Raw genomic sequence first — 17,599 nt, forward strand, 5'->3', positions numbered from 1 at the left:
GGGTCTCACTCTAGCCCAGGCTGAACTGGAATTCACTATGTAATCTCAGGGTAGCCACGAACTCACAGTGATCTGAGTGCTGAGATTAAAAGGCATGCACCACAACACCAGCTAATTAAAAAAAAAAAAAATTTTTTTCCTGGCTTGGTTTCTTGAGGTAGGGTCTCACTCTATCCCAGGCTGACCTGGAATTCACTATGTAGTCTCAGAGTGGCCTCAAAACACATGGTGCTCTTCCTATCTCTGCCTCTTCAGTGCTGGGATGAAAGACGTGCACCTAGCCAGGTGTGGTGGTGCACGCCTTTCATCCCAGGACTTGGGAGGCAGAGGTAGGAAGATTGCCGAGAGTTCCAGGTCAGTCTGGGCTAGAGTAAGACACTACCTTAAAAAAAAAAAAATTTGTTTTAATTTTATTAATTTCTACATGTGTGTGTTGGGGGGGTGTGGCTCCAGAGTTTTGTTGTTGCAAACGAACTCCAGATTCTTGCATTACTTTTTACATGTGGATTATGTGGGAGGCTTGGGAATAGAAGTTAAGCTTTGCAAGCAGGCTCTTTTAACTACTTAGACATCTTCCCAGCCCCCTAAAAATTTGTTGTGAAAGAATCAATGAAACTTTTTTTTGAGAGAGAGAGAAAGAGAGAAAGGAAGAGAGAGAAATGACTTAGCAGTTAAGGCACTTGCCTGCAAAGGCCAAGGACCCAGGTTTGATTCCCCAGTACCCATATAAACCAGATGCACAAGGTAACACATGCATCTGGAATTTGTTTACAGTGGCTGAAGGCCCTGGCATGCCCATTCTCTCCCTCTCTGCCTTTCTCCCTCTCTCAAATGAATAACTAAAATATTTTTAAAAATTACCCATAGGTCTGATTTTAGGGAACTTGGTAGGAGGGAAGAAGAAACAGAATAGGTTTGGTAAAGAAGTTGTAGAAAGAAAAGGTACTAGGTGAGGTTTCATTGGAAATAACATAACTTTCTGCAACATAAATTTCTATGATGTTAGGGCATTTACACTTATATCAATTCTAGGTTTGATACAGAGATTTAATTCATTAATTAAGTTAGTTAGTTAGTTTTTCGAGGTAGTGTCTTACTCTATCCCAGGCTGACTTGGAGTTTACTATGTATCTCAGGGTAGCCATGAACTCACAGTGATCCTCCTACCTCTGTCTCCTGAGTGTTAGGATTATAGGTGTGTGCCACCACACCTGGCCAGAAAATCTTTAAGTAATGTGAGCAGATACATTAAGTAATATGCATAACTACTACTAGGGATTAAAAATAAAATTCTAGCCAGGCGTGGTGGTGCACGCCTTTAGTCCAGCACTCGGGAGGCAGAGGTAGGAGGATCGCCATGAGTTTGAGTCTACCCTGAGACTACGTATTGAATTCCAGGTCAGCCTGGGCTAGAGGGAGACCTTACCTCAGAAAACCAAAATAAATAAATAAATAAATAAATAAATAAATAAAAAATAAAATTCTATAATCTAGTAAGAAAACTTTACCCCCCCCCAAAAAAAGAGAAAAGAAAAAAGAAAAGAAAAGAAAAAAAGAATTGCAAGGCATGGCAGAGCACACCTTTAATCCCAGCATTTGGGAGGCAAAGATAGGAGGATTGTTGTGAGTACAAGGCCAGCCTGGGACTACAGAGGGGCTCCAGCTCAGGCTGGGCTAGAATGAAACCCTATCTCAAAACAAACAAAGAAAAACTACCTTCCCATTTTTATATCCATTTATCTTCCTGCCTGCTAATGATATCAATAGTAGAGTTATGGACTGCTTGCTATTTGACAAGTGTCCTGACATCCCATCAGGCTGGAGGAAAGTGAAGCTTGCCCAGGGTCATGTGCAAGTTACTCACTGGGAATAGCATTCAAACCCAGATTCACAGGATTCCCATTTCTTTGCTCTCAAGCATTAAGAGATATTACTCACCTGGACCTGCTGCTTCTGTGCATTCAACATGTTGGGGTCAATAGACAGGGGTCCCAGAACACCCATCATCAATTCCTTCTCCATCAGCCAGGGCCTGAGCTGAGATTCTGCAGTCTGGAAGCAGGCCAGATGGCTTGCAGATTCCTCTAGCTGCTTTTGCCGAGCCACGGTCACCTCAGTAGCCCTTTCCCATCGGGAATCTGTTGAGAGGAAGTAAGAGAACATAGTTTTTTTACTTTCATCATCAACTGGCCTGGTCCCTAAACTATGTTCCTAACTTATTACAGGAAATGACCCTAGGACTACTATGCACTATTTTTATAAAAAATATTTAGTGAGAGAGAAAAAAGAGAGACAAGAGAGAAAGATTGCTAGTGTCAGGGCCTTCTGCCACTACAAATTAACTCCAGATGTACCTTGTGTGTTTGGCTTTATGTGGGTACTAGAGAATCAAACCGTCAGGCTTTGCAAGCAAATGCCTTTAATAGTGGAGTCATCTTTCCAGACCTAATTTTTAAAAAAATTTTTTTTTTTTTTTTAATTTGAGAGCGACAGACAGAGAGAGAAAGATGGGGGTGGGGAGGAGAGTGAGAGAGAATGGGCGCACCAGGGCTTCCATCCACTGCAAATGAACTCCAGAAGATGTGTGCGCCCCCTTGTGCATCTGGCTAACGTGGGTCCTGGGGAATCAAGCCTCGAACCGGGGTCCTTAGGCTTCACAGGCAAGCACTTAACCACTAAACCATCTCTCCAGACCTAATTTTAAAATTAAATATAGGGCCAGGTGTAGTGGCTCATGCCTTTAATACCAGCACTAGGGAGGCAGAGTTAGGATGATCCCTGTGATTTCCAGGCCAGCCGGGAACTACAGAGTGAGTTACAGGATAGCCTGGGCTAGACTGAGACCATACCTCAGAAAAATCAAATAAATAAATATCAAATTAAAAATAGGGCTAGGGCTGGAGAGATGGCTTAGGGGTTAAGCGCTTGCCTGTGAAGCCTAAGGACCCCGGTTCGAGGCTAGGTTCCCCAGGTCCCACGTTAGCCAGATGCACAAGGTGGCACACGCGTCTGGAGTTCGTTTACAGTGGCTGAAAGCCCTGGCGTGCCCATTCTCTCTCTCTCCCTCTATCTGTCTTTCTCTCTGTGTCTGTCACTCTCAAATAAATAAATAAAAAATGAACAAAAAATATTTAAAAAAAAATAGGACTGAAGAGATGTCTTAGGGGTTAATGTGCTTGCCAGGGAAGCCTAAGGCCCCAGGTTTGAATCCCCAGTAGCCATGTATTTGCAATCGTGGCATGTCTATCATGGTGGAAACCAACTGCCCTCTAATTGGACTGGAGGCCCGCTCCATGGGAGGGAATACATCCCTGATACTTAAAACAGGGATGGTCATGAGCCCTAGGGGTGTAACGTCTGCTGTTGTCTAGACAAATGTATATATTATGCTTATCAAACTTCCCAGTAAGCACTTCTCTTAATGTTCATACCCTTATATTAATGCTACTATCATTTTGGTAGAGAACCTTCTCTTTTCAGATGGCAGTGACCTTGGGACGACTCAGAAGGTATCATGGTGCTGGAAAGAAGTGACCGGAGTACTCAGTACTGTAATATTTCTATCACAACTTCCAAGGCTCAGGGTCTAATGTGGAAGATGTGGTGGAAAGAATATAAGAGCCAAAGGAAGGGTAGGACTCATTACAATGTGTTCCCTCCAGACATAAAGTGGCCTGGATATCCATGACCTCACAGTGCCTAACACTATCTACACAAGACCATCATAAGAGGAGGAAAAGATCATGACATCAAAATAAGACAGACTGATTGAGATGGGGAGGGGATATGATGGAGAATGGAATTTCAAAAGGGAAAGTGGGGGGGAGAGAGGGTATTACCATGGGATACTTTTTTTTTTTATATATATTTTATTTATTTATTTGAGAGCGACAGACACAGAGAGTAAGACAGATAGAGGGAGAGAGAGAGAATGGGCGCGCTAGAGCTTCCAACCTCTGCAAACGAACTCCAGACGCGTGCGCCCCCTTGTGCATCTGGCTAACGTGGGACCTGGGGAACTGAGCCTCAAACCGGGGTCCTTAGGCTTCACAGGCAAGCGCTTAACCGCTAAGCCATCTCTCCAGCCCCATGGGATACTTTTTATAAACATGGAAGATGTTAATAAAAATTTGGGAAAAAAAAAAAGTCAGTTTGGGGGCTGAAGAGATGACTTAGCAGTTAAGGCACTTGCCTGGAAAGACTAAGGACTCAGGTTCGATTCCTCAGGACCTATGTAAGCCAGATGCACAAGATGGTTCATGAATCTGCAGTTGGTCTACAGTGGTTGGAGGCCCTGGCATGCTCGCTTGCGCTCACTCTCTCTTGCTCTCTCTCTCTCTCTCTAATAAATCTCTCTTGTGTAAATAAATAAAATAAAAATATTAAAAAAAAAAAAAAGCCAGGTGTAGTAGTGCACGTCTTTAATCCCAGCACTTAGGAAGCAGAGGTAGGACCATCACCATGAATTCGAGGCCACCCTGAGACTATATAGTGAATTCCAGGTCAGCTGGAGTTAGAGTGAAACCCTACCTCAAAAAATAATAATAATAATAATAAATTTTTTGGCCAGGCATAGTGGCGCACACCTTTAATTCCAGCACTTGGGAGGCAGAGGTAGGAGGATTGCTGTGAGTTCGAGGCCACCCTGAGACTCCATAGTCAATTCCAGGTCAGCCTGGGCTAGAGTGAGACCCTACCTCAAAAAAAAATTTTTTTGGTACACCACCACACTCTGCCATTCATATGGGTTTTTTTTTTTTCAAGGTAGGGTCTCAGTCTGGCCCAGGCTAACCTGGAATTCACTCTATAGTCTCAGGGTGGCCTCAAACTCACTGTGATCTTCTTACCTCTGCCTCCCCAGTGCTGGGATTAAAGGTGTGTACCATCATACCCAGCTTCATATGTTTTTGTAAGACAAAGTCTCTCACTGATTCAGAAGCTTGCCATTTTCATGAGTCCCAGTGATTCTCTAGTCTCTGCTCTCCACATGACTAAGGTAACAGATATGTGTGGCAATGTCTAGCTATTAATATGGATGCTGGGGAACCAGACCCAGGTGGTCTTATGCTTGTGTAGGAAGTCCTCTTACCTGCTAAGCCATCTCTCCAACCGACAAATATTTTTTGCTTAATTAAAATTTTCATGAGGGCTGGAGAGATGGCTTAGCGGTTAAGTGCTTGCCTTAACCTGTGAAGCCTAAGGACCCTGGTTCGAGGCTCAATTCCCCAGGACCCATGTAAGCCAGATGCACATGGGGGTGCATGCGTCTGGAGTTCGCTTGCAGTGGCTGGAGGCCCTGGAGTGCCCATTCTCTCTCTCTCTCTCTCTCTCTCTCTCCCTGATTGTTGCTCTCAAATAAATAAATAAATAAATAAATAAATAAATAAATAAATAAAATAACAAAAAATAATTTTCATGAACATGTTCATCTATATTAATTACATTTACTGTTACTGGTTAGTTTTACTATTAAATTAGAATAGTTTGCATTTTCATCTTTATTTTCAATATTCTCTTAAGTTTTTGTTCAAACTAGACTGTCAGTGTGATTTGCCACAGAATGTGTAAACTTCTACGAGTAGAATTTCTAAAGATTTTCTTCTATTCAGGCTCATTCTCTTAGCCTCTACAGATGGTTCTTCTTACTTACATAGAAAAGTTAAATTAAAATAATGAGCAAATAAAATTCCTTTGTTTCGAGGTAAGGTCTTGCTCTAGCCCAGCCTAACGTGGATTTCACTATGTAGTCTCAGGTTGGACTTGAACTCACAGAGATCCTCCTACCTCTGCCTCCCCAAAGGCGTGTGCCACCACACCCAGCTAATAAAATTCTTTACTTGCTTTGGAGACAAGATATTTAGTGAGCATCAAACATCCTTGTGACAACTTACTGAGCTCTTCTTGCATCTTCTTCCAATTTTCTGCTTCTTTTGAGTTGGGATACATCATTAGTAATCCAGACAGAGCTTCCTTCACTTTTTGGATTTTGGGGGAATTCTGTTGTAATTCAGTCAGGAAGGCCTAGGAGTAAGTATATCATACACGGCCACAAGATTATGGATAGGAAACAAAGCCATGTGTAGGATAGTCTTTTTTTTTTGTTTGTTTTGTTTTTCGAGGTAGGATCTCACTAGCCCAGGCTGACCTGAAATTCACTATGTGCTCGTGTCAGAGTGGCCTCAAACTCACGGTGATCCTCCTACCTCTGCCTCCCAAGTGTTGGGATTAAAGGCATGAACCACCATGCCTGGCCTCGAGAATGATAGTTCTAATCCATGACTTGTTCTATGAACTTAAGGTATTTATACTCTTTGCTTCAACATTTATTTTAAAATAAAAGTTCAGATGGCAGGATCTAAGTTTATTTAAGTACAACACAGCAACAGAACCAAATTAAGTGGGAACTGTAACTTCCTATAAAGTAAAAATGTCAAGAAGTGAGTTTGGCAGTTTTTATAGTTGGAGGAGACATTAAACATCCTGAAAAGCTGATGACTTTCCTTGCTCCACATGTTAATGTTCAGAATGAATTTATCATCACAATATTTTAGGTCCCTCTAAGAATTGTAGAGATGCCTTGATGAAAAAGGGTTGACCTGCCTGTAGTTTCTCATGGAAAGTGAGACCCCATTCTCAATGGGCTAAAAATTCTAAGGATGGTTATTCTCTTTCTGTAAACATTCCTAGTTTTGTTTTGAATCTAATTTATAATTATTTCTTATTTCCCGAGTAACAAAATTTTCTAGGAGCCTTAGTCATGTTGAAAAATAGGAAGTCAAACAGAGTATACATTACAGTCTGGAGTGTTAGCTCCATCTCACGTTCAGGTCCCTAGGCTGGGAAGGAGTATGAACAGGCATCCTTTTTTTTCAGCACTGGGAAACAACATACATAAACCCCACTACCTTGTTAGATTCAGCTTGGGCTTTCACTGTTTCTGTCTTGGTTGGAGACAAAGAAGCATCCATAGTTTTCAGAACTTCCTCTTTTGATTCCAGCCACTGCAGTACTGAGTTTGCATCCTTCTGAACCTCTTCCATTCTGCTGAGGACAGTCTGAAGGCCTTCCTGGCGTTCCCGAAGCACTGCCCCCAGTTTCTCATACTTCAAGTTTACATCTGACATGTCACACTGGATCTCCGTCAGATCTGGTATCACAGAAACAGAAATCAGAGTGGGAATAGTTCTCCTCTTAATTTTTTACCCCTAATTCTTATAAGGATTAAGCATGTCTCCTCATCCTTTTAGTCAACTAATGGTTCTCTTCCTCCAAATCACATAAAAATTCCTGTTTAAATACATAATGCAAAAACACCCTCATGAATCTGCTTTTGGGCTTTGGCATTATACCCTTAGATGTATGCCAAAAACATGGGAAAACAAAAGTGAGGGAAACAAACCTTAGCATACTGCTGGGATTAATGGACTTGAACATTCTTCTCCCTTTTCTCCAAAGTATTGAAAAGTCACCCAGCTAAAAGACCAAGGCCTCCAGTTTTCAGCTCTCCATCCGCTAGTCTCAACTACCTCCCAGGTGCTAGGATTACACCACATCCAACTTTAGAATAGCTTCATGATGATTCAAAGATTCACATGTATTTTCTTCCAAGTCTTCTTCTTCTTTTTTTTTTTCTTTCTTTCCTGACATAGGAACTTGCTCTATCCCAGACTGATCTGAAATTAGTCTCAGGCTGGCCTCGAACTCACAGCGATCCACCTATCTCTACCTCCTGAGTGCTGGGATGAAAGGCATGTGCCACCAATCCCGGCCTCATCTGGTAACCCAGTCTATTGCCTTGGTCCCCTTTAGTTCTGGGGTTGTCAGTTAGCCTAAAGCCAGCAAACAGGGAAACATCACAGTTGCTCCTCTCCAGATTTTCACCCTCACACCCCTTCTGGTAGCAGCTCTTCCACACACACTGAAGCACATACAAAGGCAAACATGAAAACTGTCTTAACACACCCAACAAAGAGGCACTGTTGAAATGGCATTCTCACCTTTGCAGGTGTGGTATCCGTTTACACTGCCTACAGAGCTTCCTAGAGAGGGTAGTATGGAACCTGAGCAGAAGGACAGGGAGACAAACAGGGCAAGACCAACGTGTTAGGAATACATACAAAGAAAGCATTTCTATTTTGGCACTCACTTTAAGCTTGGGTATAAGAAAGTTAACACAGCACAAGACAACATACTCATGAAGAGACAGATCATTTTAACTTCAGGCAACAAAGTGTCACTTGTGGTGTTATGGCTCCTTACCAGTAACATAGAGGAAATTAAAATTCTTAAATCCCCAACTTATTTTTGGTATTGCTTCCTAATTTTGTGAAGTTTTCCCTTTTTTTGTATGTGTGGTGTGCATGTACATATATGCATGTTCATATGTATACAGGTGTACCACTGCACACATGTATGTGTGCATATGAAGTCCAGATATGAATGTGAGAGGTCTCCAATTACTTTCTACCTTTCTTTTTCTTTTTCTGGCTGGGCATGGTAGCATACACCTTTATGAGAGAAAGAAAGGTGAGAGAGAAAGAGAGAAAACTGGCATGTCAGGGCCTCCAACCATGCAATCAAACTCCACCTTGTGCGTGTGTTAAGATCTTGTACGCTTGTGTCACCTTGTGCATCTGGCTTATGTAGCGTCTGGAGAGTTGAACATGGGTCTTTAGGCTTCAGAGGAAAGTGCCCTAACTGCTAAGCCATCTCTCCACCCCTCCACCTTTCTTTCTTTCTTTTTTTTTTTAAGTAGGGTTTCACTCTAGTCCTAGTCCAGGTTGACCTGGAATTTACTATGTAATCTAATCTCAGGGTGGCCTCAAACTCATGGCGATCCTCCTACCTCTGCATCCCGAGTGCTGGGATTAAAGGCGTGCATCATCACGCCTGGCTTTACCTTTCTTTTTAGACATGCTAGAACTCACCTAGACTAATGTTTAACAAGCTGGCAAGCCCAGCACTTTCATCATAGGTGATGAAGATCACAACTCAGGTTCTCATATTTGTATGGCAAGTACTTTATTAATTGAGCTAGCTCTCCAGCTCTAGAAATTACCGTTAAAATAATGACGTCTTCAGGGCTGGAGAGATGGCTTAGCAGTTAAGGCGCTTGCCGGCAAAGCCTAAGGACCCAGGTTTGATTCCCCAGTATCCATGTTAAGCCAGATGCACAAGGTGGTGCACTTATCTGAAGTTCATTTGCAATAGCTGAAGGTCCTGGCATACCCATTCTCTTTCTAGTTGCCTTTTCCTTCTCTCTCTCTCTCAAATAAATAAATAAATAAAATTTTAAAAAGTAATTAAGGGGCTGGAGAGATGGCTTAGCGGTTAAGCGCTTGCCTGTGAAGCCTAAGGACCCCGGTTCGAGGCTCGGTTCCCCAGGTCCCATGTTAGCCAGATGCACAAGGTGGCACACGCGTCTGGAGTTCGTTTACAGTGGCTGAAAGCCCTGGCGTGCCCATTCTCTCTCTCTCCCTCTATGTGTCTTTCTCTCTGTGTCTGTAGCTCTCAAACAAATAAATAAAAAATGAACAAAAAATATTAAAAAAAAAAAGTAATTAAGTCTTCAGAATGACATCTGCTACATTTTGGAAAGAGGATTTATAATAAAGCTAAAAAAGTTAACAGGAGGTTCTATGTCGATTAAACACCAGGTTATGAATTCATAAGGACTAAATAGAAATTAGAGAAATATGCCAGGCATGGTGGAACACGCCTTTAATTCCAGCACTCAGGAAGCAGAGGTAGGAGGATCATCATGAGTTCGGGGCCACCCTGAAACTATGTAGTGAATTTCAGGTCAGCCTGGACTAGAGTGAAACCTTACCTTGAAAAATGTAAAAAGAAAAACAAACAAACAAAAAACCCCCTCATGATATAATATTACATTAAAAGAACAGGACTGGGAATATAGTTTTGTGGCAGAGTGCTTGCTTAGCATATACCAGGCCCCTGGCTCAAGCTCTAGCACTGAAACAAACAGCAGAATAAAACTCATATGTACATTGCTTATACTATCCCAAAAGTAGGTTAAAATTAAAAAACAAAACAAGAAAAACTGTTGTGGCTTACTTCTTTAATCCTAGCAGTAACAAGGCTGGGATAGCCAGGTGTGGTGCCACATGCCTTTAATCCCAGCACTTGGGAGGCAGAAGTAGGACTGCCATGAGTTCAAGGCCAACCTGAGACTACATAGTGAGTTCCAGGCTAGCCTGGGCTAGAGCGAGACTCTAGCTCGAAAAAAATGCCAGGCATGGTAGCACATACCTTTAATCCCAGCACTCAGGCGGATCACTGTGAGTCTGAGACCAGCCTGAGACTATATAGTGGTTCCAGGCCAGCTTGGGCTAGAGTGAGACCCTACCTTGAAAAACAAACAAACAAAAAACCCAAAAATACAAAAACAAAAACAAAAAAAGATATTCAATAAATTTTGGCTTTGTATAGAATTTCTGAACTGGCCCTAAGGATGACTTTTGCCATTTTGTACTATGTATTTACACAATGTGGCATTCTCGGTATTGATGATCATAAGATCCAAATACTGACAACTTTGAAAAATGTTGATGAGTTCTGTATCTTGTAGTATCAAAGCCTAACAACCCAGGTTCAATTCCCCAGTAGTAAAGCCAGAAGCACAAAGTGGCACCATGCATCTGCAGTTCTTTTGCAGCAGCTAGAGGCCCTGACATGCCTATGAACTGTCTGTCTCTCTACTTTCTTTCTCTACTTGCAAATAAATAATTTTTTTTAAATTTAGCCAATAAATGTACATATTATGCTCACCAAACTGTCTGGTAAGTACTTCTCTTAATATTCATACCCATACATTAATGTTACTCTCACTTTTGGTTAGAGAAGCGTCTCTTTTCAGATGGCAGTGACCTTGGGATGACTTAGAAGTCATCATGTACTGTGAAGAAGTGACAGAGGAGTGCTCAGCACTGAAATATCTCTATTACGTCTTCCAAGCCTCAGGGTCCATTGCAGAAGAGGAGGCAGAAAGAATGTAAGAGCTAAAGGAAGGGTAGGACTCCTTACAACGTGCTCCTCCACACTCAAAATGGCCTGGGTATCCATGACTTCATAGTCCTTGACACTACCTACACAAGACCATCCTAATAGGAGGAAAAGATCATGACATCAAAATACAAGAAAGACTGAGTGAGCGAGGGGAGGGGATATGATGGGGAGTGGAGTTGTGAAGGGGAACATGTGTGTGTGTGTGTGGGGGGAATTATCATGGTTTATTGTCTATAATTATGGAAGTTGTCAATAATTTAAAAAATCTGGCCAAGATTAAATTCTTTTGTTTTTACCTTTTTTTCCTACTTTTATAATCTATTTGCATGTGTATAAATATATTGCAAGGGAAGCCGGGCGTGGTAGCGCACGCCTTTAATCCCAGCACCCGGGAGGCAGAGGTAGGAGGATCGCCGTGAGTTCGAGGCCACCCTGAGACTCCATAGTGAATTCCAGGTCAGCCTGGGCTAGAGTGAAACCCTACCTCAAAAAACCAAAAAAAAAAAATATATATATATATATATATTTTGCAAGGGTGCACAGTTGCCATAGTGGACATGTGGAGGTCAGAGGACAGCTTTGGGGTGTTTCTGCTCTTCTACCCTCTTGAGATAAGCGTTTCTCTAGCTGTTGCTGCTTGTGGCTTTACGTAGGTGCTAATGAAGATGGAACTTTTACCTCTGAGCATAATATTTAATTCTCTGTTCTTTTTCTTTTTTCGAGGAAGGGTCTCACTCTAGCCCAGGCTGACCTGAAATTTACTATGTAGTCTCAGGACGGCCTTGAACTCACAGCGATCCTCCTACCTCTGCCTCCCCAGTGCTAGGATTAAAGGTGTGCACTACCACACCTGGCTCAAGATTTAATTCTTTTTGTGAAAATAAACAAACACATCCATCTCATTAATTTACAAATTTGCTCTTGTTTTCAATAAATGGTAAAAGTATATGTATGCATAGGAATTGTTTTAAAAATTTATTTTATTTACTTATGAAAGAGAGAGGGGGGGGAGAGAGAGAGGGAGAAAGAGAGAGAGAAAATGGGCACACTAGGGCCTGTAGCCACTGAAAATGGACTCCAGATGCATGTACTACCTTGTGCATCTGGCTTATGTGGGTACTGGGGAATTGAACCTCAGTCCTTACGTTATACAGCCAAGCAATTTAACCACTAGGCAATCTCTCCAGCCCCATGACTTATTTCATTTATTTATTTTTTTGTAAATTTTTATTTATTTGCAAACACAGAAAGACAGAAAGAAGAGAGACACAGAGAATGGGTGCTCCAGGGCTTCCAGCCACTGCAAATAAACTCCAGGTGCATGTGCCACTTTGTGCATCTGGCTTTATGTGGGTATTGGGAAATCAAACTCCAATTATTAGGCTTTTTGGGCAAGTGCCTTAACTACTAAGCCATCTCTCCAGACCCCATGATTTATTTTTTATAAACCTATATAGTTGGGGGATTGGATCACAAAAATTTACTGATGGGCTGGATGTGGTGGACCATACCTTTAATCCCAGCACTAGAGAGGCAGAGGTAGAGGATCACCATGAGTTCAAGGCCACCCTAAGACTACATAGTGAATTCCAGGTCAGCCTGAGCTAGGGTGAAACCCTACCTCAAAAAGCCCCCCCCCCCAAGAAAAAAACTGGTGGGCTGGAGAGACGGCTTAGAAGTTAAAGGTGTTTGCCGGCCAAGCTAAAGGACCCAGGTTCAATTCCCCATAACCCATGTAGGCCAGATGCACAAGGAGCACATTCATCTGGAGTTCATCTGCAATGGCTGGGGGCCCTGGCAAACCCCTTCTCTCTTCCCCATCTCTCAAAAAGATAAATAAATAAATAAATCATAAAATGTTTAAAAAAATTCCTGAGATGTAGGGCTTGGTGGCACACCGTTTTAACCCTAGCACTTGGGAGACTAAGATTGGAGGATCCCTATGAGTTTGGGGCCCGCCTGGGGCTACAGTGAAACCCTACCTCAAAAAAAAAAAAATCTTGTTTTTCCCTTGGGTAAAAGGTTTCACCCATGAAAAAAGTTTATAAAAACCTATATTAGAATATCAGAACAATTAAGCCAGGTGTGGTGGCATACACACCTTTGGTCACCCTGAGACTATATAGTGAATTCCAGGTCATCCTGGACTAGAATGAAACCCTACCTCAAAAAACCAAAACCAAAAACAAACAAACAACAACAAAAAAACTATCTGGTTTCTCTCTAGACATACATATACCCTCTCCCCAGGGCAGATGCTAGTTTACATACACCTGTGATAGTTACTCTCTGACTATCAAGTTGATAAGATCTATGATCAATCACCTAGGCATGTCTATGAGGGAGTTTCTGCATTAGGTTCACCGAGGTGAGAAAACCTACTCTAACATTTAGTGTATCATATTATGGGCTACAGCTCTGAGCTCAACAAACCCTTTCTTCCTAAAGTTCTTATAGTCAAGCATTTTGTCATACCAACAGAAAAGTAACTAATACAATACCCATCCCATTTATATGTTCAAAAGATGAAAATCTTAACTCTTCAATGTTCTCTGAAAGTTCTAAGTGGGCCCACTGGTCCAGTTACTTATGGGAAGGAATGCTGTAAATGGAGGAATGTTATATAGCAAGGGTGGGGGAAATAGATCAAGTTGAAAGGGAATACTACTTTGTGGACCCTCTTGGTTTTCATGTTCAACCTTGATTTTGATTTTAATAAAAAGCCATCTCCAAAATCCACAAGAAAAGAATAATTATATTCACTACTCTATGAAGAACCTATACTCACCTGTCTTGGATTGGGAATCAGGTGCTGTGATCTCCATGATGAGATTTTCTAAAGAAGTACCTTTGCAATTGATTTCTTCCACCAGAGTTCCCTTGCTTGCCCAGTCATCTAGAAGACCCTATTAAAGGAACAACATTACTAAATGTAACAACCATGTTTACTTTCCCTATCAGTAATGACAATTGTTCTAAATGTATGCCCCAAAGTTTTGACAAATCTTGAACTATGTGTATATATTCAGCCATTTCAATTTCGTGGTTTAGTCAAGATTCTGCTTAAACAGGTAAAGGGGGGAATGATACCCTAGAATTTTCAGAACCTTATGCTTCATTTGATCATGAATCAAATATTTACATAGCACAGACTATAGTTCAGGCACTATGGGGATAAAAAGTTGGACAAATTAAAATGATAGTGGTACACACTTTTAATCCCAGCACTTGGAAGGCAGAGGTAGGAGGATCACTGTGTAAAAGAATCCAGGCCTAGCTGGGTATGGTGGCGCACACCTTTAATCCCAACACTTGGGAGGCAGAGGTATGAGGATTGCCATGAGTTCGGGGCCACCCTGAGACTCCATAGTGAATTTCAGGTCAGCCTGGACTAGAGTGAGATCCTACCTCGAAAAACCAAAAGAATAAAAAATAAATTTAAAAATATGTATGTAGCCAGGCATGGTGGTGCACGCCTTTAATCCCAGCACTCGGAAGGCAGAGGTAGGAGGACTGCCATGAGTTCAAGGCCACCCTGAGATGTAAGAGTTAATTCCAAGTCAGCCTGGACCAGAGTGAGACCCTACCTCAAAAAACAAAACAAAACAACAAAAAAAGTATGTATGTATATAAAAAAATGACTCGACCCCCTTTTTATTTCTTAATATTTAAGGTTTTATTAATTTTTTAAAAAATAATGTGTGTGTATGTACATGTATGAGTGTGTATGCATACACCTTGTTGCTGCAAATGAACTCCTGTTTGGTTTTAGGTTGGTGGCTAGGGAACTGAACTCAGGCAAACAGGCTTGCAAGTAAGCACTTTGTTGTATCTGAGATTGAGCTCAATTAACCACAGAAAGCAATTATGAAAAAATAGCATCATCTCTAAGACAAAACTGCTAGACTAAGGTAAATCTCCAAGACTCTTCAGGCTCCTGATCATATGTCTGGTCACTTGCTCCAGCATGAATATAATAATAACTCTCCAGCACACAATGAGAGTATAAGCTTCTCAGAGACTAGACCTATCACAGCATGAGAGACATCTAAGTAACAGCTGAGACTTTATATTTTGTATTTCCAGATGATTTGTTTGGTTTTTGCAATAATGTCTCATGTAACCCAGAGTGACCTATAAGTTGCTCTGTAGCTGAGGTTGGCCTTGAACTCTTGACACTCCTGCATCACTTCCCAAGTTCTGGGGATGACAGGCATGTGCCACCATGCCTGGCTTTGGTTTTGTTTTCCAAATAGGAGACTTTATTGAGTTTAGTGCTGGGTAGTGGTACTTGGGAATTACATGAAGAAACAGGAATTTCTATTCTGATGCAGACAGATAACTTGAATTTTTGTTGTTGCTTTTTTTTTTTTTTTTTTTGAGGTAGAGTCTAACTCTAGTCCAGGCTGACCTGGAATATACTATGTAGTCTCAGGGTGGCTTTGAACTCACGGTGATCCTCCTACTTCTGCCCTCAGAGTGCTTGGATTAAAGGTGTGCGTCATCATGCCTGGCTAACTTTGATTTTTTTCATACCACTTCCCAACCATAGATGGAGATCAGTTTGTACAAACTTCCAAACTACTTTCTAGCCAGATTCTTGGAGACATTTTTGTTTACCTACCTTCAAGTGTTCAATCTGCTTTTCCAATTCATGAACACTTATGAAAGTCTCTGCAGGTGGAATATTTCCTTCAGTTTCTTTCAGCCATTTCTGGAAGATCCTGATCAGCTTCCGGAATTCATCTAATTGCTCCTGGCAAGATGATGCATCTTTCTCTCTGTCAACAAAGACATTTTGTTATTTGCCAGACTAAGCTTTATAAAATGGACTTGGAACTAAAGCTGGGTTCATGCAGGGACTCTAGGCATCAGCTTCCTAATCGGGTACTGCTTTTCCAAAGCAAGTTTGGCTGTGCAAACACATATAATGTAGGAGAGCATCAAACTCCAAAATCTACTGCCCTTGTTTGGAGATTTCTGAGGAAAGAAGTACTTAGTCTTACTCTAAGCTAAAGTGAAAGTGAGAAACCTTAAAGGGAACTTGCTATTTAGATCCTATGATACAATGGAAAGAATGCTGCCTTTGGATCTACAATCCAGCTTTGTTACATTTAGATATTTGACTCATTCAAGGTTTACAGAACTTTGGTGATTGGCCTAGGTTACATATACCCATAATTAAAGTAAGTCAAGGAGAAAGTTTTGGAAATCACCACATCTATCAGATGTCAACCCAGACATCTTGGTTCCTCATAGGTTACAAGACTTTGGGAGAAGAAAAGCGAGGACTTTTTGGCCTTAATCATCAAGTGTTGGGTGTTTTTTCCTTTGTCTCCCCCCATCACCAGCTCCAGTTTTTCCAGGTAGGGTCTCACTCTAGCTCAGGCTGACCTGGAACTGGAATTAGAATTCACTATGTAGTCTCAGGGTGGCCTCAAACTCACAGTGATGCACTCCTACCTCTGCCGCTTGAGTGCTAGGTTTGAAGGCATGCACTACTACACTGGGCTTTTTTGACTTTTATTTTTTGGAGGCAGGGTCTCATATAGCTCAAGCTGGCTCCAAACTCACCATGCACCCAAAGCTGGCCTTGATCTTTGTACTTCTACCTCTTGAGAGCTAGGATCATGAGAGTGTGTCACCACTGCCTAGCTCTAAATATTAGTTTCAGCAACTATTTTGCTCTAGTCATTAAGGTAGTCATTTGCTAAATCAAGACTATATGTGATATCCAAACAAAAACTGGGAATGATAATATGATTATAATATATAAATAATGTTTGGGAATTTTTTTATTTTAAATTATGGCATAGTCTTTCTTGCTGCCCAAAATTTGTTCAGTTTGGTTCAGGTGATATGGACTTTTTTGGTCATACAGACCAGAGACTGAGAGTCATTACTGAGAAAGAATTCCTTAGTAATAGAAAATCAGCTGGGTGTGGTGGTGAATGCCTTTAATCCCAGCACTTGGGAGGCAGAGGTAGGAGGCCTGCCATGAGTTCAAGGCCACCCTGAGACTCCACAGTGAATTCCAGGTCAGCCTGGGATAGAGTGAGACCCTACCTGTAAGCATCAAGTAGATTCAGTAACTGTGCCTAGAAAAGTACCTGTCAACCTTTTATGCTTGACATTTGCTCTGGTAAAAGAGCCTGGCAAGACAGGTACAGTTTTATAACAATGACCAACACTGGTGAAAACTCACCTTTCTTGAACTGTCTTCTGCAACTCTGTGAAGTCCTTCTTGAGGCTCTGTACCCTATCTTGGTGCTGGGACAGGTCCAGTGCAAAGCCACAAGAGCCTAGGGCAGTAACTAGGTGCTCAACAGCTTCTAGGTTCTCCTGTTGGTCTTCCATTTCTAAAGTGAGTTCCTGTTCAGCAAACAAGGGAACATTAAACAAGCCAATCCTTATTAATAAATATACTCAAAAGATAAGCAATGTCTGAAAGTCCAGGAGAAACAGTGCCTGAATCCAGTGATGAGGATGACATTCCATTTACTGCTCTACAAAGTTTAAATTGTTTAAAGTAAAACTGAAAAGTTTAGGAGACAAATCAAAATAATATTACCCT

The 17,599-nt window shown here is 41.5% G+C and overlaps 1 protein-coding gene across 15 annotated transcripts in view; it reads right to left on the reverse strand.

Moving 5' to 3' along the window:
• Macf1 (microtubule actin crosslinking factor 1) overlaps positions 1 to 17,599 on the reverse strand; it is a 436,027-nt gene that overhangs the window by 115,778 nt on the left and 302,650 nt on the right. For 13 of the 15 annotated variants that reach the window (XM_045149530.1, XM_045149528.1, XM_045149524.1 and 10 more), the window contains 7 exons: positions 17,231 to 17,397; positions 15,650 to 15,806; positions 13,814 to 13,931; positions 7,998 to 8,060; positions 6,906 to 7,147; positions 5,892 to 6,021; positions 1,939 to 2,138 (listed from right to left, as the gene is read on the reverse strand). In XM_045149530.1, the coding sequence (XP_045005465.1) occupies positions 1,939 to 2,138; positions 5,892 to 6,021; positions 6,906 to 7,147; positions 7,998 to 8,060; positions 13,814 to 13,931; positions 15,650 to 15,806; positions 17,231 to 17,397 (1,077 nt within the window). The remainder of the gene's footprint in view (positions 1 to 1,938; positions 2,139 to 5,891; positions 6,022 to 6,905; positions 7,148 to 7,997; positions 8,061 to 13,813; positions 13,932 to 15,649; positions 15,807 to 17,230; positions 17,398 to 17,599) is intronic. The other 2 variants (XM_045149529.1, XM_045149521.1) reach the window with 1 other exon arrangement.

This window comes from Jaculus jaculus, chromosome 5 (assembly GCF_020740685.1).
Source record: "Jaculus jaculus isolate mJacJac1 chromosome 5, mJacJac1.mat.Y.cur, whole genome shotgun sequence".
Classification (NCBI taxonomy): Eukaryota; Metazoa; Chordata; class Mammalia; order Rodentia; family Dipodidae; genus Jaculus; species Jaculus jaculus.